This window comes from Melanotaenia boesemani, chromosome 10, assembly GCF_017639745.1.
Source record: "Melanotaenia boesemani isolate fMelBoe1 chromosome 10, fMelBoe1.pri, whole genome shotgun sequence".
In the NCBI taxonomy this organism is placed as follows: Eukaryota; Metazoa; Chordata; class Actinopteri; order Atheriniformes; family Melanotaeniidae; genus Melanotaenia; species Melanotaenia boesemani.
Genome location: NC_055691.1, coordinates 14,491,277 through 14,511,997, shown reverse-complemented (window position 1 = coordinate 14,511,997; position 20,721 = coordinate 14,491,277). Strand labels below are relative to the sequence as shown.

The following is a 20,721-nucleotide window of genomic DNA, read 5'->3' as shown; positions in this document are numbered from 1 at the left end:
AAAAAAGAAAGAAAGCAAAAATGCTATTAGATAAATGAAAATTTAAAGTGATGAAAAATTTAAAAAAAAGGAGAGTGGAGTGCCACAGGATTGCATTTGCTTCAGGCCCTAAACCCCCCTAACCTTAAGCTTTCACATTAAATCAGCAGAAAAATAAAACCTGTCTGGGGTTCCACGTGTGTCCATTACTGTTTCACTGACACATGCTGCTGCTTGGTGCTATTATATCTCAGAATGACTCTGAGAAATGAGTCCAAACATTCCCTATGGCACAAGTCAGACTTTACAGGCTTATTAAAAACAATCAATAGGACAGCTTTCAAGTTTTTACAAGAACACAAGAATGAAAATACTCCAATGCTGAAGTCCTCTAACTGGCCCTAGCTCTCACAGACATTCACCTTCAAATCCTCTCACTTCTCTGAGAAGGACTCAATTTGTTGACTTGTTTTCTGTCTGTAACTCGATCAGGTCATCAAACCTCGTGTGAGGTCTGTTACAACAGTGTCTGCATTCAGAAACAAACTCAAACTTTCCTATTCTCACAGGTCGATGACCAACAAATCTGTGTGTGTTTGTGTAAGAGAGAGTGTGTGTGTATGCGAACTTGTGAGTCCTTGTCCTGCACAATTTGTTATTCCTACACCGGGTTTATGCATTTTCATTTGAAATATTGTATAATATTGTGCTTATTTTAGGTTTGTGTAACCAAAGTCTGTGTGAGCACATAGATGTGTGTGTATGGATATGTGTGTATAGATGTACATCTTTTATATAAGCATTGCTCATTTTGTCATGTTTAGTCATTCTGTGTTAAATACATTAAGCTTTCATCAAATAAAATGTGCTGTATAAATAAATAGGATCACTGCTATATATTCTGTGTGATCACTCAGATTATCACCGCGGGTTCTGGGCGAGATCAGCAGAACCAGTTCTGTCAGTACTCTGAGTGACATTTACATGTCCGGTCATAAACCTAGACTGAAGCAGCTCAGAGTTCCCACAGATCATGAACTGTCATCGTACAGTGAAGTTATAAGCCCCCAGGAGAAGTTACACGCTAACACCTTTTATGTTTTCTGCACTGTGCAGCACTCAGCCACAGAATATTGAACTTTTAAAGTTTTTAAGTTGGAATAATTATCAGCAGTTCAAGCTTGTGTAAAAGCAAATCGGTTCTAATGCTGCAGAACGTCTCCACTCTGAACGAGTGAACGGAGCGTCCTCCTTAAGGCTACAACTGAATTACATCTTTATTTGAAACAGGTGCTCATGTGCATATTTTGATCTCTTGCCACAAAAGTATTTAACAGGAAAAGACATGGGAAAGAAATAATTAATGGAGCTTTTCTCAGCAATGTGACAACAGAAGCAAAAGAGTTCCCAAAACTAATAAGTGATCCAACTGAAACCATTCCTCATTCTTGACAATCTCAGTCTCTCAATTTCCCTCTGCAAATTTCAGAAAAGATTAACTTCTGGAGTCTGTTTGGCTTCAAAATATTGATCATTTTCTCTTTGTCTGCATGTTTTGTTGAAGCGTCCAAAGTCAGGTTTTATCCAGACTGCCTGATGTTTTTCCTCCAGAATCTAACGAAGTCAGCTTCTCTCATGATGTCATTTACTTTGATAAGGTTGCCTTTCCCACTGGCTGATGAAAAAAGAACTTTCATGCTGTTCTTTGGTATGAATCTCACTTTTTTCTTTCACCACGCAGAGACAACACCCCTGTGTCTGAACTATTTTGTATTTCTGAGATTCCACAAAAACACGTAGCATTTATCCAACGGCTGTTTATCCTTTTGTGTGTTTAGCTTGTTGATGTCCTGGCTTTGGTAACAGAATTGCCCTGATTCACCAGGATGTCCTTGATCAAGATCGAAAGCTCTGAAAAGAGAACTACAGTAAGATTCTGGAGGAATATTTCTTATCATATCATGTTACTTTTTATTTCATTTCTAGACTAAAAAAAACCTGATGGCTAAATAAAAGCTGACTACGAATATGAATCTGGCACATGTCTGAATGATTTGGGGCTTCACTGTAAAAGTCTGGCTGTTTCATCTTCCAGGATGTAAAAACCTTCAAGGTGCTGCAGTGATGGTCAACAACAAATTTATCGCCAAAATGAAATGTTAGCAGTAGTTTACAAAAGTGCTAAGTAGCTCCAAAGAATTTTTTTATATTCTGCTTCCAAGCAGCTCGACTCTCCTGTAGTCTTATGAAGTGGTCTTTAGTAACAGTTATCCAGGTTTTCTTAGTCTCTTTCAGTTTATCTTTTTAGTGCTTTTTCACTCATTTTCAATTTGGTCCTTGTACGTTAAAACTTTGAAAGGAATGTGTTTTTGTTTGTTAAACCATTTAATAATTCCCTATGAATTATTCAAGCATAAAAAATGTATTTAAGTCAAGGGATGTTTTATAGGAATTAATATTTATGCATCAACAAAGTGATTTCAAAAGAAATATTAGTCACTTTTATGCATATGTCAGCATATGGTGTGTAGTGTGTTCTTAAGAAAATACAGGAAACTGGTGTAGACAACAGATGAAGTCCAAAAATTACCCAAACTGTGCATCTGGATCTTCATTTGTTCAGTATGTTCACTGAAGCCTCATCAGAGATGGTCTCTGAGGACGTGTACCTGTCAATAAGCCTTTATAAAGCAACACTATAAAACTTTCTGACCCTAAAACTATGTGATTCTGACATGTTTTGTTGGCACATTGACATTGATTATACTCACTACTGCAGTGTCTTCAGTCTGAGAAACCACACTTCAGAGCTATTTTCCAAACTGTGTTTTGCTTCACTGCACCACATCACAAGCTAGCAACTGGATATCAACACACTGTCTATCATGGATGATTCATCTAAGAAGCCCAAAAGGGTTATGCAATTACTGAAGGAAAAAAAGAGAGAGAGAAGGCAAAGAGAACTAACTGAATAGGAGATAGGACAAGAGTCAAACTGAACTATTACTGGGTGAAGAGTTCAGAGATAAAAGATAAGCTGCAGCATTCTTAAAGAAGGGAAACAGAGAGGAAGGACTGTGGTGACAAATGACACCAGACAGGCTGAAAAATCTGTGAAATTGAAATCAGTGAGAGTGTGATAGAGTGATGCACGCACCCAGAGCCTGGATATCAACAATACTGAAGCCATGTGGGATCATCTGGACAGAGAGCAAAAGGAAGCTAACATCCAAAGAAGAGCTCAGAAAAGTCCTTCATATACAGCCTGGAGAACTATTCCTAAAGATTACATAAAGAAATTACAACCATCTGATAGAGATATATAAGTACAAGTCCATTTATCGTTGGGTTTGTGCTTTGATGAAGAATATAGCTGTTCAGATTAAAGCTTGTTAGAACTGTACAATCTCTGTTTTAGTTGTCTTAACTTTTTACTAAATAGCATATACATATATTTGGGTTTGCACATGTTTAAAAAAACCACCTATTTCCAGTATTTATGATAATGTAAAAAGAGAATTATTTAAATGTTTTGCACGCAACATTTTTATAGTAACAATGGTAATAATAATAATAAAAATAATGAAGTTGCAAATTCTTTGTAAACCCATTGCCATGACAACCCACAACAAAATACTCTCACATGAGGGAAGTTTAAACATCACTCCTCCTCCTTGATCTGTGATCACCACTGAGTCTGCGCACATTGTTGCTTAGCGACAGAAACCAAATGAGAGCTCTGAAAGATGTGAAAATAACTTCATAATAACTTCTGCTGGAACATTCGTCAGACGCATAAACAAACACCTGTCTTTCACCAGCTGAGTTTGTCAGCTGGTGTAAGTCCAAGTGAAGGGGAAATAAAAATGTTACCAGACCAGAGTGGCCAGAAAACACTTGTAATCTAACTAGTTTTTGTTCGTCCTATTTTCTGAATTAGTGTTTTATTTTAGATTATTTTTAGTTTTATTTACTCAATTGTTGTCTTTGTTAAGTTATATTCTTTATACGTTCTTTTGGACACACGTTATAACTTGCAAATGATTCAACTCAGGGCTGAGGTATGGCAAGCATCCACACCTTGCCATCCCCAATTAACGCCCACATTTCACGGAACAAAGACGTTCTTTTACTCTGCCTTGATTCCTAAATAAAGTCATTCCACGGCAGCTACAACAGTCCTTCAGTGTCAGATCACAGTGTCAGGCTCTCTCCTCCAGCCGGGCAGGTTGCTTGGTAGCTCTTGTGTCTGCGCGCCCGCAGGTGACTCCCTCCCGAGGTCTCTGGGTCCGAAAAAACGCCGGAGGTTTCCCCCTCGGATACTCTGGCATTGCATGTCAGTCACGTTCAGCGCTTAAGGGCAGGATTTAGTTCTCTGTCAGGGTCTCTGAGAGGAGCCCCGGACCTCTCAGTTCTCCTCCACGCCTCCCACTCCGCTTCCTATATTGTCGCGTTGTCTGTTTCAACGCGAGGAACACCCACAGACTTGAGGACAGAATGACAGGAGAACTGAAGGACGGCGAGACTGACGAGGTACAGTATGGCTCTCGGCTTACTGATGGTACAAATGTGTATTTTTGTTTTTTGACAAAGATGCCTTCTCACAAAAAAAGTGACATTTATACGTTTTATTTGCATTCAGGAGTAAAAATTCCATTTTCCGCGTGGTCTGTTGCTTTCTTTTTTCCCCCTCTTTGCCACAAAGTCCTGGATGATCCTCTGACTTACGCTACGGGGATTTGAAAGTCCATAGAGTTTACATCAGCTTGTTGGCGTGGGATTTTATGCGCTTAAACCCTCATTAGGAGACCACTGACTATAGTTTTAGGCATCATTTTAAAACTTGACGTGTCTGCCGGAAAACAAAATGGTCTTGATATGTCGATTTAAAAATATATTATCAGCACTTTCAACACTACTTAAAACTTTTGTATAAAGGGGGATCTGACGCATTCACGGACAATGTGGCATAGTAGAGACTTTAAGCATTCCATTTCCAAAGCAGATTAAACGAAAATCCAACATGTGTTTCCACAATTCATGTTTAATTTGTTAACTTGTGTGTGCTATAATATACAAAAATACGTTTCAGGAAAGTATTTTTATGTAGTTGGATATTATTGGAATGCGCGCTTTTACGCATTTCTGGATAATGTCGCCGTGCTTTAACAGGTAAATACTGCAGCAGCTGAATGACAGGTCATGCTGTATTTCTGTCTGGGTGGTGAGGACCCCTTGCGGCTGAGCGCAGGGGTGTGGTGCTTCACTTTCTTTTTATTTAAACCCATCCCTGTTCGTGGGGCAGGCTGGTAACTTGCTGCTCCAGTCTCGCTCCCCGTCGGTGCGCTGCGCACTAATCCTCCTCCTCTTCACGCTTCTCATTTTCCCTGTCTCTTCCGGACCCTTACAGGAGTTTCTGCATTCGCCTTTCATCCGAAAACAAGGGAACATATACAAACCAAACAACAAAGACATGGACAACGAAAGTCTGAACGAGAAGACGATGGATGATGTCCACACCAAAGAGATAGACTTGGTTAACCGGGATCCCAAGCACATAAACGACGATGTTGTCAAGGTGAGTCAGACCTGGAGGGCTCTAAGCTTCTAAGCTTTGAAAGACAATGTGTAAAATTGGGTCTTATAGTCTTTTTTTGGGATAGTCGAAGAAGAATACATGGTGTAGAGATTTTCAGCTGCTGACTGAATTTACAGTAAACCTGAATAATCTCAAAGAAGTGTGCCGAAGTTTATGAGCTGTCAAACTACCATTTTACGCGGCTGTGCGTCTCGGCGCACTCAGTTCCTTGCTGCTGCGCGCAACCATCCCAGCCATGTTGCCCCTATTAGGAAGACGCTTTGCAAACAGAGTGAACCTGAGGTGATACAATGTCACGCAGTATTCATCTGTGCGTAAAACGTGACCACCCCCGACCCACTGCTCCAGAGGAAATATTGCGAATTTCCTGTTGTTGGAACTTAGATTTCCCACAGTCGTTGTTGCACACGCCTTGCAGTTCGGAAAATAGAATTCTTTCCATAAGAGAACAACCATACTGAGTTTATTTTGTTAAAAGCGGTTTGAAGGGGAGGGGAGCGATGAAACAGCAGAGGAGTGGCGCGGTGGAAGCCACCTGACGCGTCTGTATGTTGCAAGGAAGCAGCAGCTGTCTGCGCCCGGGCGCCCTCCTCTCCGTATGTAGCGAGTTTTCACATCAGAATGGGGTCAAACAGCTCTCCACAGGCAGGAGGGATCGGAACTTTGAAATGCCTGAACTCTGCCTTGTGAAAACAGGGAAACGCTCAAGTAGCTGGTTAGGCTGAGGGGAACCCTCACCACTCCCCATCCTACTTTCCTCCCATTCTGCTCCTCTGTTCTCCTCCTTTCCCTCTTTGTATGTTAGTTACGTTTTATTGGCTTCTGTCACATATTTTACAAATTGCTGTAAGAATCTTCACCCTGTAAGTTCTTACTAATAAAGACATAATGGCTCAACAATTCGATTCCAAAATGATATTCTTGGGAAATGTGAGAAAGTTTCAGAATGAGTAAATTGTTCAAATTCCACTTATACTGTATGATGTCTGAAGAGCTCATTGTGTATGAAATTTTATTCCATCTGTCTTTAGACTACTATAGTATAGCAAAAAAACAAAGAAACATCATAATAATGATCTGTGACATGCTATTTTTCATGAAATGTGCTTCACATTTACGTCAATGTGAGGGAAAAGACCCATGCGTAGTGCATGTAACTGTTTCCAGTTTCACAGAGGAGAGTTTAGATAAGTTTGGTCTCCACTCCTTCCTTCGCTCTCTGCTTTCTCTCCCTTCCAACTCTTCTCCATTGTGACAGTGAGTCAGACTCTCCCTCCAGTCTTGAAATAGAACTTTATGATTGTCCTACCCCACTCTGGTCAAGTCAGCGGACCCCTGGTGATACCATCTCACATCACATGTGCATAAACTGTAAAAAAATACAAAAATCCCAACAAATCGTAATGAAGGCTTTTACTCAGTGGTGGAAAGTAAGTGAGTACACAGGCAAAGTGAAGTTTGGAGTCATTCCTTCTGTTTTGCTGCTTTTTGCTTCTAATTCTTCAAGTAAATTTTGGGATAATACTTTTTTTTTGTAATGGAGAGGTTTTATTTGCTTGGAAAAAGGGGTGTAATAGCTACACTGGTACAAAATTTTAGAACATATAGATTTTCATTACCCATTTCCCTTTCTAAATACACACATGCAGTTATCTCATTATGTTTCACTGTGTTTGTCAGAGTTTCTGCATCTGAGGTATGGCTTCATGAAGATTTTCATCTTGGACATTTGGCCACAAGTGCTGAGGTGGGGTGGATAAGGGTGGTCGCTCGGCCGTTGACTCATTTTGACCCATTCTGTTCTCAGTTTGCAAACCTTCTGCTTCTCTCTGACTCTCAAATGGTTTTGGGTTATTTCAGAAAAATATACAGCGCAGAGTTACACATTTTAGTCCTCATAGTTTGGGGGTTCCCTACAAAAAGCTGTATAGGGCGGCTTTACCATCACACAGTTTGCAATCACGGATCTTGACATCGCTATGTCAGAAAACCAAAAGGTGCTCACTGCCGCCCCCTGCATTTCAGAATGAGCTCTTTTAGATTTTACAGCAGCTCTGAGGTACTCTGAGGTCATGGAACAGCTCTTCCAAGTGGAAGTGTGTGTTTGGTGCACTGCTGTAAAAAGCGCTAGCAGGGATTCCCTTCCACCAACCCACAGTCCGCCGTGACTGCGCACACACACATCTACTCTCGCAGACCTGATATGTAAATATGTGCAGCACACACTCAGTGCACGGATGCAAAAGACACACACATGCAGCATTCTGACAATCTTAAGGAATACACATTGTTCTCTGCAGCAGCTGGCCTCAATCACCTGACCACATCAAACAGCTTCCATCACTGCCATGCATATGGAGATTGCTGTGCAAAGAGAGCTTTTTTCTTTCTTTTTTTTTTCTTTTTTCCTCTGGAGAAGCTGTTGGTCTTTTTATAGCAGAAAGGAGGGGCTTCAGTCCAGCAGTAAGTGGAGTGAGAGTCCCCACATTGGAGAATATTTTTGAGAAAGAGCTGTGAGAAGTTTGAACTCCAGCAGCAGAAGTCCAAACTGAAATGCATGAAAAGTGTTATTAACGCTGCTGTGTGAAAACACTTCATCACCAGCTCTGAGGAGTTCTTTACTTTTATCTTAACTGAAGGACTACAAACTCTTTTGAGACTCCCTACAGACTCAGAGAAGGTGGAATTGCCTCTGTACAAATTAAATAAAAAGTGCTCCATTTATTTTAAAGATAGACACAAGGAAACATGCATTGCTTTTCATGAACATGTTTTTTTAATACACAGTAATTTAACAAGAAATCTGGTAATCAAATCCACAACTTTTGCACACAGTTTGACTCCACTGTCAATCATGGTAATCTGTGTCCTAAAACAAACCAAATATTTATTTCTCCTTGACTGATAAAGCCCTTTAACCAGCCAGAGTCTAGTGAAGCACCACACAATGACAGTCTACCCCAGGGACCCACTTTTGTCTAGTTAAACGTAGATGATTGCCCGAAAATAGAGCTCAGGAAATAGCACACGGCCCTATTTACTCAATAATACAGTTGCCTTGCCAACTGGTCACATGCTGACCCCAAGACTGCATTGTTTCATATCAAACTTCCCACTGGACTACTGAGGTCCACACTGAATCAGCTGCTGCACACACAAGAAAAAACATGATGTTTTAATGTCTTTTTCTTTTTTATATATAGCTTGATAATGATGATTATTGAAGTTAGACCTTTCATTCAATATCTGTTGATCCCCTATCACTGCAAAGCTCTTGGCTGCTGGGGAATATTGTAGGATTTACTCTTATTTTTCAACAAAAGTCATCATCAGCATTTACATTTGTATTCTTTCCAAAATTCTGAGAGACTGAAAAAGATCCACTTTAAGAGATGATTTAGTCACTGACAGTTCTGGCTTAATGACGAGGATTTTTCTCATAACAAACAACATAAGCAACAACAGATGAACAGCTTCACCTTATGAAGTTAAAACGCTCCACCTCCCTGATGTTGCTGTGTTTCTGACTCTCTGCAGAAGGCCTCTCATTTAGTTTCAATCAGAGAGCTGGAAACTGGCACAGACTCGGTCCACTTTAAAATTTGTGGCTGTGGAAAAATGAAATGGATGGCGAGCTGGTTTTGTGGCTGCACTGTGAGGGAGGCTCTATGCTGCTGCTGCTCGGAAACGAAGCACTCACAAGCTGCCGTTTCAAGACAAGAAAAGTGGCACCGCCGGGAGAAGGTTAAGCTTACTGGAACAAAGCAGGTTATCACGGACTGGAAAGAAATCAGACAATTACTCTTTACAAAGACACACTTTTATCTTGTGTGCTTAGTTTATTTTCTGTGGCCTCAGCAAAAAAGCAAAAACATGGAAAAAGCAGAAGCAAATTTGAGATCAGCAAAAAGAGAAATTAAGAATGAACAATTTTATAGCTTTTCCACCAATGAAGTGAAGCAAAATGTCCCTTTGTTTAATCCTTAACAAGTAACTGAGCCTATAGATGGATTTAACGTTGCCAAAGAATGTGTGAATGGCATTTAAGATGGTTGCTATCCCCAACTTGACCACTAGATGTCAGACTTCCATACATTGTTGTCTGAAACTCCATCTTATTGTTTTATTGTTTGATATTTTCTTCTGCAATTCCATCAATAAATCCTTCAGGCATGGACTCCTTCACCTGTCAAAGCTGAGAGTCATTATCAGCTTTTATTCCTCTTCCTAAAGCGGTTATCTTTGTATCAGAAGAGAGAACCTTAGCCAGGACACACATCAGTGGATTATGATCCATGACAGTTTCAGGAACTCCTGCAAGACTTGAGTTAAAGATACTGCATTTACTGAAATGTCTTAAATACAAGATACGTGTGGGATTCAAATGAGAAAATCTGTGCCTCCTCCATGTCAGTCTGTTATATATTAAAAAGGCTTCTGCAGCAGCCAGTGTGTAATAAATTTAACTATTTCATATTGTAAAACTAAGTCATGTGTGGTCACCAGCCTGCACATGCTCAGCATGAGAGACTGAACCAGACTGAAGATTTGATACAATAGAGCCCTTAACAAGACCATTTTGTAAGAGTTGACATTTTATTAATACTGTTTATTCTGAATCAGGCTGTATGTCATTTAACTGAATGACTTGGACTAAATTGAATTCTAACAAACTGAATTAAATTTACACAAAATGGATCATACTTTGACTTGAATTAAAATTTTACTGCCTCTGTAGTGTAAGGTGCTGGATGGTGACTTCTTTTTAAACTGACACCATAAGAGTAGAAATAAACAGAATTGAATGAAGTCATCTGAATTTTTGAGTAGGTCAAATAAAATATAAAATGACACCATTTTAAGCACTGAATATATATTTTTAGTACACTCTATACTCTAAACTATTTAAATATTGAGAATATCAAAGGACAATAGATTATAGAGGTCTTTTTCAGGGATCCAAAAATAGTCAGTGAACCTTGAGGCCTTTATCATTTATGTCATCAGACAGACATTGTAAATGGGCATGAAGCACTTTACTTTTCCATTTCACTGTCACTGCAACACTGGATATTATCTACATGACTTATTGATATTGCTGCCATTAGGTCTCAGTAGTCCCACTGCTCTGTTTGACAAGAACCAGTCTCCAAGGAACTGCAAAATAAACACTGACTCTACACTCAGTAGTCTGTGAAGAGGATGAGAGACAGAGAGGGAGGGAGAGTGAGCGCCGCAATACCACTTTTCATTCCTTAAACAGCTCAGGTCAGGTGGTGGACACTTGCAGAAAGCCTCCCATTAAAGGCCTGAGAGATGTGTTCACAGTGAGGAGGAGCACGCCATACTGTTTTCCTACATGGGAGGTGGAGGGGAGGGATCACCTGCCAGTCTGACACGGCTGGATTCATTCTTTCTGCTGATTGTTCACAGTCATTTAATCTTCAGGAGGATCTGGAGACACAAATCCTGGAGCTGATTTGCAGAAAGCAAATTAGAGCATGTGTGTGTAGAAATCAGTATTTTGGGCTGGGCAGATGTTGGACTGTGTACCAGCCACAGCAAGAAGAGATAAATCTTGTCAGGGATCCCACCCTCATATTCAGCAATCTGACACGTTAACAGGGAGTGAAGCAGCTGATTTATGTGGAAATAATGAGTTCAGACTATCAGGCCTATGTGTTGGTTTCATTTGCACCATATCAGGACTCTTGTGAAACTCTTTTCTCAGAGGACGAAGACATCTGACAAGTCATAATGATGAGAGGGAGCTGAATCTGCTGTTTTAGGCTTGGTAGTTAAAGGACCAGTTCAGCCAAATCTTGCCGATTGGAAATACACAAACAGCAAATCTAAGCTTCAGATTACCTGACAGATGTTACTTTGGTCTTCAAGGGGCTTGTTGGGTGGTGTGAATGAGAGGTCTTGCTTTAGATAGAAATCAGTGCACTCTCAGTTTGGAGAATTAGGAAGGATTTATAAGCCGTCAGTGAAACTAACAGCTGCTGACTACAGGCCCACCAGAAAAGCACAAAATGTTTATAACCTTAAAATTTTCACATTGTAGTCTAGTTACTAAGTAGATAAACAGATGTCTGATCCACTATATGTTGTTTCCTTAAACTACAATAAGTTTTTGATGTTAGAGCAGTTTTAATTTGCTTCACTGACGGCTCTGTTGTGATTAGCTGCAAGCTTAGCTCACAGACTATAAATCTTTTTCTGATTTTCTCAACTGAGAGTGCACAGACTTACCACTCGTATATACCTCACACAATCACTCAAACCACATTATCCCATTAAGAAAAAGCAACATATCTAAATCTTGGATTGTTTTTTTCACAAATACTTTTCTGAACTACTAGAAATGATCACAAACTAAACAGCACATGCTTCCACTGTATTTAGACATTTATTTCTGGAGTTTAGGTGGTTAACCTTCTGAGTTGCTTTTCACTTGAGCTTTCCCATCTCCAAACAGAGTGCTCTAAAAGCTGTCCCCTGCAGGTTGACACTGATTATTCATAAGTACTGTACTGTACACAACCCCAACTTTAAAGCATGTCCAGACATCCTTTTACTCTGACATCACACTGCTTGTAGATAAAACAGGCTGCTTCAACCACACTAGGTTACCATTTGAGCTTTATTTGAACAGCCATTGTTGTCTTTAGCAGCCGTCTTTACATGTGGGCATCTTATGAACTTTATTACTAATTCATTTAAACTTTATGTAGCCTGATATCCCAATAAAAAAGAGCACTTCCACACCTTTTAATTCATTTTAAGTCATAAATTCAACATTTGTGGCTGATAAAAGAGCAAAGAAACAAACACAAAAGTATTTCTTGATATTTAAATCTACTTTTATAAGAATGTATGTCTAGATTTATTTGGTTTTGTTGACTGTAACATCTCATGAGCACCAGAGCCACACAACCGTTGACTTGAAATTATGGAAAGTTGTTTAACATAATATGTAGATTTCTTGTTTTGTCTAATAATGAAGTGCTTACGGGCCACATCCCTGGTTTTCAGAGTCTTTCTGAGTCAGTTGCATTATTGTGTTCACCAACATTTCCACCCTTCTATCTTCTGCTTCAGGTGGACTTTGAGGATATCATTGCAGAGCCTGGTGGGACCTACAGCTTTGACAGTGTGTGGAAAGCCAGTTTCACAACATTCACCGTCACCAAGTACTGGTGCTACCGGCTGCTGACGGCGCTCGTCGGCATCCCCCTGGCAGTGATCTGGGGAATCTTCTTCGCCATCCTGTCCTTCCTGCACATCTGGGCTGTGGTGCCGTGCATCAAAAGCTACATGATCGAGATCCACTGCATCAGTCGTGTGTACTCCATCTGCATGCACACCTTCTGCGACCCGTTTTTCGAGGCCATGGGCAGATGCCTCAGCAACATCCGAATCCGCACGAGCAAAGGGGTGTAGCGTCAGATGATAGGAGGAGAATTAAACAAAAATTGGGAGGGAGGACGGGAGGTTTGGAGCAACGTAAATGGAGGGAAAAGTTGGAGAAAGAAAAATATAGATCTCTGGAAATAAAAAAAAAACAAAAAAGGGGGGGGGGGACTGTTCCAGGTTGGGGGATGGCACCTGATCCCGCCTTCTCACCAGCTGTTTCTTTCTCTTTGTTGTCAGGGTAGTTTAGTTTTTTTGTTTTGTTTTTGTTTTTTTTTCTCACTGTAACCTTTACCAAGCAGGCACTCAGTTTTCATATCTTCTTGATATTACCACATCATGTAGATTCCTTCCATCATTAATTCCATTTGTACTGCTTCTGTGGAAACCCAACCATTGATTAATCTGTGTGAAGAGGGGATGTCAGGCTCTACCACGTTTATCTTTGTTTGTGTTTGTTTCATTTTTTTTTGGGGGGGGGGGGGGGGGGGGGGTGTTAGAGTTAAACTGGAGACAAAAAGCGAATGCTGCCTTGTTCTGTCTGACTCAGCGAAACATAAAGTGACAACACCTCTCTCACTCTCTGCCCCTTTATGACCCCCCAACCCAACAAAATGCAGCCTCCCTCCCTTCATCTCCCCCTCCCCCTGCTTTACAGCAGTCTGACACACTGAATCCTCTCGCTTGCATGCACATCCCCCCCCCCCCCCACCTACCCACCACCACACCTGCCATGCTGGTGCAGAAACCAGTTTCCTCTGATCACTAATGCTCCGCGCCGCCTTTCTTACTTCACTCCGCCTTTCTTAGCATCACCTTCATCAACTACAGGATTGTGTGACAGAGAATGTTAATACTTCACTTTAACAAAAACCTCTTCAACTTGTGTTTTTCTTTAACTCCATCCTGAGTTTTATAGACAAACTTAAAGCTTTTTGTTCTTCACATCATCAAAGCTCCACAGTTGACTATTTTTCTACTCTGTGAATATGAAGAACTTGGAGTTGGTTTTAATGCCATTGTTTTTATATCCTGTATGTACTGTGTGGGTGTTTATACAGAAAGCAGTGGCCTCATTCCAGTGCACTAATCTATGGGGAAGTATTGTTAGTGAATTAAAAGATTTAAATCTCCTTTTATATATATTTTTTATATATATATTTGCAAAGGCAGCAGAGTACTGGCGGTTACTTTGTAAACTTTGCACTGTTTGTGCAGTTATGAGCTTGTGTGGGGATTTTTTGTGCACTGTGGTACTTACACAGGTTAATGCATTGGAATTAATTCAATGTGAGGTGGAATATGTGATTTTTGGATCAATTTTTCTTTGTTGCTTGGACATAATATTGCACCTCTCAAGTTTTGCTCTGCCCTGCTTCTTGACTGTGGATGTGATGCGAAGAAGCATCAAAGCGGCGCCTCCCGCCTCCAAGTTTTTGGGTGAATCCAGGGTTGGGTGGTGCTATGTTTTTACTGAGACACAAAGCTCGTTTTGACTGTCCTGCCACCTTCCTGCTGCTTTTTCACAGGAATGATAATATCACAGCGCCTTTTCTTTCTTGAAATGAGGTTTTTAATCTCTGGAGGTGATTTTTTGTAAGAAATTATATATTTTTTCCCTTTCTTGCTTTTACTGTAGAATATCATGCTGTGCATATTAAAATTTAATATAATCCAGTGTGCATTTATTTCTTTTTTTGCTCTTCACACTTTAATCACCACCAAGGATAAAGTGATCACTAGCATGTGCCTCTCTGAGAATGTTGAAACTTAACAGTAGTGTTTCTGTTCTTTTACTTGTGATATTGAGTCATAGCAAATCTAATTGTGTGATGATTCACAGTAGATACATGTGGTGACTGCTTTCATTCATGTGCACTGCAGCAACCAGCCAGATGAAGCTGCTTTATGGAAAGAAAAAATTACACAAGTATGAGGATGAAGCAACTGAAAAATAATTTCCAGCAGTGGCGGCCTGCAGCCCGTCAGCAGCATTTGTATCTGAGTTTGTTTCACTAAGCCCTGCAGTCCTGCTCATGCAGTACAAAGGCTTTTATTTTTCCAAGCCTGGCACTAGGTTTCCATGGTTACTAAAGAAACAAATAAAAGTGCTCAGCAATGCTCATGAGGGTGGCAGCAAGTTAAATGTACTCTGGTTGGTTTACACCAAAAGCAGACACATAATTATTTATCTCAAGAATAAATCTTGATTCTGGTGTTAATTTGTATATTTCAACAGAAACTTATGAAGAATTTATACAGGACTGTTTAGTGCATCCACCAGGATTGCTTTTCAGCTTGTGGATCACCCATTGTGGGTATTAGCCTAGCCTGATGGCTACATGTAGACAGAAAACAGCCATATGAGAACAAACTGAGTTCATCTAAAGCTTTGAGGGGCGTACAATCCTTCTTACTGGATCTCATTCAGCCAGAGCAGTTTTAATAAAGTCCAGCACTGGCTCCTGTTCCACTTCATAAAGTCTGGGTTTGTTTTTATAAGTCAGTCATTTCTTTTCTACACCAAACTGTGGAATCATTTGTTTAAGAGGTCGAGCTCTTTTTCAGACTCAGGTAAAAACCCAAAAGCAACATCACAAATCTGGTTGTTATTTTTGCCAAAATGAGTTAAGAAATTAAGACTAAAAGCAAGAAACCTTGAAAACAATAAAGCTAATTACAATCTATGAGTTTTCTATTAACTTTTACAGAGTGTTATCTAATTTAAAAAGTTTTAAAATAATCTTTGTGTAATCTACAGCTATATATAATCCAATTCAGAGGGGGGATGGAGCCCATTTCAGCTGATGTGTGTCTTCACTACCCACAGATTACCTATGGGACAGAAGTGGGCTGTTATCATGTTATTGGTCAGAATCTTTTCTTGCTGGGCAGAAAATTCTAGAAATGCTGTCATAATCCTCATAATTAATTCAGTGTAATAAGACATTGTTGTCACAAACGATGTCTGGGACAAGGGTCAGCTTCATTCTCAGCATTACAGTCTAGTTACAGTTAAAGAACAGAAATACCTGGGTAAAAAGATTTTGTTAAAATAGTTGCATCATTACAGGAACAACTGTAACCTCTGGACTCGTGACAGAGAACAAGATGATGCCATGTTTCCTGGCAGAGTGAAACCAGCTCATTTTTGTTCCTCGCAGTCCAGGACCAAAGCTGACTTAAGGAGAGAAGAAGTAAGAAACATAAACATGGCTCTGTTACCTCAGTACAGATGAGATGGTGGTGTCTTGGAGGTCGGGTTTGGCTTTCAGAGCTTTAGGTTGGAGCTACAGACTGTTTTATATGCTGTTCTACATTCTATCCAGTGCATGCTGGGAATGGTTACTTAAAAGGTTACATAAAAATCAAATTTATGTTTCATGTGATGATCAGTTTCAAAGAATTTTGCTGTTATTGTTCATGTCTCTGAGTCTGACCTCTGCTTTTACAACACAACATTACACTCTAGTGGCGTAAACTGAGAAGTACATCAGTGTTAAGTGGTCAAAAATATGAGATTTATTATTTTGTTATAGTTTATGACAAATGCAAGAGTAAATTCTTTATTTATAGAGAGAGTGGAATTAAGTGCAACACTTTACTTAAATGAGCAGAAACAAAATGACACTTTTGTTCAGTTTCTTTAAGCAATTTAAATATGACACCCAAAGTTTTCAACCAATGATTCTTTGGGAATCATCTTGTTGATGAAAATAAAATTTCTGTCTGTCAAACTGTGTTATTGTTGACATTTTTGTATAGATTAACTAAAAACATATCAGCAAAATAATTCTTTGACAGGCTGATGGTAGCAATGCTCAAGTTGAGCCTTTGGGTGCTACAGTGGAGTGGTAGCGGACATCACTGTCACCTCACTGCAGGTCAGCTCAGGCCTTTCTCGGTGGAGCTAGTTCATAGTTATGAACTACATAGCTAATAAGTATGAAAGATGCTATGAAAAAAATAAAGACTAATGGACCAGATGTGCATGTAGAAGGCTGGTCTCACAGTCGTCCTTGCTGCTGCTGCATGGTGGTTGCAGTAGTGCACAAAACTGAGCAAAGACTTATATTTGGTTCCCAAACTTCTTCCACAGCAATCTAGACTATTATTGTCTGCCAGCAATTTCTCAATATTAGAAAGCCCTACATTCAGCCTGAAGAATACTTTGAGTAATATCTATTATTTATTTTCATTGAGGTCGTATTAATGATTGATGCACATTCACAGAGGGGCTGCAGGGAAATCCAACATCATTCCAGATAACATCAAACCATAAACCATGTTTTGGTTTTGTTTATTTTCCAGCTGCATGAGCAAGCTGTGGTCAAAGAGGGAAGGAGGCAACCACGTTAACAGATGTATCAGCTATGAGGTAGACATCATGTTCAGTCTGATCTGCCCACCTGAGCTCATAATGACTAAGTCAGCGTCAGAGGTGTTTGTCAGTGGAAAGGCTGAGGCTAGGTGACATAAACATCACAGCTTTCAACACCTGTGAAAGGAGGACTGTGGGATCAGCAGCTGTTTCCTCTCAGAGCAGGAAACATCCTCAGAGATCCCGTGTGATTTATTGCTGTCAAAATAGATCAAGAAGACATCTCCTTCCTTCCTCTCTCAAGTTGATATTTAAGAGTTTACTTTCACATCTACTGCACTTCAGCTCTGTAGACTTTGTTTTGGTAAAAATCTTTCCAGACCTGGCTGGAATCAGCTGGGAGTTTTTAATGTAATACATTTCAGCTTTCTCTCCACTCTGCTTGCTTTACTCATCCATACTGCAGGTTATTTAATCAAGAGACAAATGTAAAGATTTTTTCTTTTGTCTTTCTGTTCTTTTTGGCTTGTATTTGCCATTTATTCAAGTTGATGTATTTTTCAGTTGTTCAATAATGTTCAAATAGAAAGAGTAAAAGAGTATAAATTTCTTGGTGTGAACCTCTGCCAAAATGTTAGCTGGAGACCACAAAAAATAAAACATCTGCTGTAAAGTGGCAAAAATGTTGCTATAATGTGCAAGTGTAGATATTTACTGGACCAAAAGGTTCTCTTCATCCTGTATTTCTCTCTTATTCTACCTTATTGTTTGGAGGTCTGGGGAAATACCTATAATAGCTACAAATTTTATAAAGACTTCAAAAGAAGGCTTTTAGGGTTGTGGTTACAGGGATCATACAAATGCACTGTTCTTGAAAACAAACCCTTTGAAACTTGATTAGTAAACAAGCTCCTTGTTGTTATTATACAGTATATAAAGCTAGAAATAACCAGCTTCCTAGCAGCATCGATCAAAGGTTCACAAATAAAGAGGGGAGATACAGATCCAGGGGGTATTGGCTTGGACCTCAGGAAGAATAGCAGCAGCAATAAGCTGTAGCTAATAGGGATCCACAATAATAAACAAAAAACATTCATTCAAATAAAACAGTATGTTTTATTATTTTGTTACTTGATAACAGCCCCATGCCGGCAGTGGCTGTTCATGGGCTGGTTATGGATATTTTTGCATTACATGTTCATAGATGGGCACTCACATACAGGTGCGTGTATGTGCCTGGGTATGACACAATCATTTTACACAACACATAGTAGTGTATACGTTTTGTACCCAGAAAATTCAGAAAGGAATAATGTTAGTGTCTAACGTCAATGTAATGTGAAATTCTGTGAAGATGAGTGCTGTTACTACTGCTATTAGTTTTACTCCCTATGAGGAGTGGATACACTTGTTTAAATGTGTTTCAGTCATGTCATTTTTCCTGATGTGGATGCTATTCTGAGGACACTTTTTCACTCAAAGAATAGAATGCTTAGTTTTGAATTTTTTAATAGTTGTGGATATTACATTATTGTGAAATGCATGAATTTAGATTGCATATCAGGGTAGGCACACATAAGCTTTCTTGCTTGGGCCTACTCCTTTTGAGCATCAGTTATTGTTTAATGATGTGAATTTTGTAAAGGATTAAAATGTGAACTGCTCAAATAAACTTCTACTGCCACACAACCACCAAGAAAAAAAAAAAGGATATATTATTTCTAATGGTAAAATTTTATTAACTATTTATAAATGTCACAATTTTGTATTTGAGGACAATCAATACAAATGCCTATAGAAAAATGTAGGGTATTTCTTAATGTTGCTGAAAATGATGTTTAATTTAACCCCCCCACCCACACCCCTACCAGCCCCATAAATTAACCCTGCACTACAATATCTTCATACAAATAATATTAAAAGCTGGTGTTATGGATTTAAAAATGTGTTGAAAATATTGATGGGTGAGGGTGCCCACATTAGGTATAAAAGAGGATCTACCAGCTGCTTAGTCTTTTTTTTTTTAGCAAGGATGATAAGCCTTGGCACCTTTTGCAAAAATCACTCATTTTCAGTGCTAAATTGCAACAAACTTGTTTAATTTAGCAGATTTTGTTTAGACTATTTCAGTCATCCACTCTGCTGGCTATTCAATCAAATATAAAAAAAGGCAAAGGCAAATATAAGGTGTTTTGTTATTTTTATATCATGTGCCTGTTGACAGAAAGTGATGGTTTCCTGCTCATACTTATTCCCTTTCCCACACTGGTCATATGGAAAATCTGATTTGCAGCCATGTGTTGGGGCAGCAGAATCTAAGACAGAGACTTAAAGAAACTGAACAAACTGATCAAGAAGGCTTGTTCTTCGTTGGGGAGTGATCTAGAGCTCCTGAGCTGATTGTCCACAGAAGAATATAACACAACTTGCAGAGCATAATGGATATTTCTGCAGGCCCTCTACAAAACACACTGAGTAAACAACAGTGATCAGTCAGAGGTTTCTTCAGGTCTACTACAACAGTAAACAGGAGAGGAAGTCATAGATGCCAACTGTCATCACAATGCAGAAAAAGAACTTCAACTCTCATATATAATATCTGTTGGACTATTTATGATTTCTATTTAAAACTAATTTAAAATCCTCAGTTACTTTAAGTTTTGGTCTTTCCAACATCTACAATGAACCAAGATGGCGGCGCGCATGGATGCAGCGGCTTACGGCTCCCCATTCCAGTGCTCTTTTCTCTTTCTTTTTCTGTCGTTTTTCTGTCTTTTGTGCACGACTGGCCGTGCGAACACCCCGTACACCCGTCAGATGTTTTTGGATATCGGATACCAACACCAGATATCTATTTCGAGTGACTTCCACCACACGCACAACATCCCAGACGACATAGCGAGACCACCGGACTCTCCATGGATTGTTATCGGGTCTGGAAGGCGGCGCAGACGGAGGAGGGAGAGGAAGCAGAAGCGGGGCTGCAGGTCCGGCGTTATGCTACGGCTAAGAAAACAACCTCACAAGCCACCTCTTCCGAGCCTGTACCTGTCCAACGCCAGATCCCTGGTACATAAAACGGACGACCTGGAATTACTACTCGCTGGAAACCGCTACGTCCGGGACTGTTGTGTACTGATCATCACTGAAACCTGGCTTCACCCGGACATACCCGATGCTAGCGTGCAGCTAGCAGGCCGAACTCTGCTACGCTGGGACAGGACTGAGGACTCCGGTAAGAGCAGAGGAGGGGGGCTCTGTATCTATGTGCACGATAACTGGTGTAACAACGGGACAATCATAGACCAACACTGTTGTCCGGACATAGAGTACATGTCTGTTAGATGTCGGCCTTTTTTTCTGCCGAGAGAGCTGTCTGTTGTTATCGTCACAGCGGCGTATGTGC

General features: G+C 39.9%; 1 protein-coding gene across 1 annotated transcript; it reads left to right on the top strand.

Annotated features, from left to right (window-relative positions):
- Nucleotides 1–4,158: 4,158 nt before the first annotated feature.
- cav1 (caveolin 1) lies at nt 4,159–14,671 on the top strand. Its single transcript, XM_041997986.1, has 3 exons — nt 4,159–4,512; nt 5,390–5,557; nt 12,683–14,671. Exons 1-3 carry the CDS (start codon nt 4,477–4,479, stop codon nt 13,022–13,024), a joined length of 546 nt encoding a protein of 181 aa, XP_041853920.1. The 5' UTR covers nt 4,159–4,476; the 3' UTR covers nt 13,025–14,671.
- Nucleotides 14,672–20,721: the final 6,050 nt, after the last annotated feature.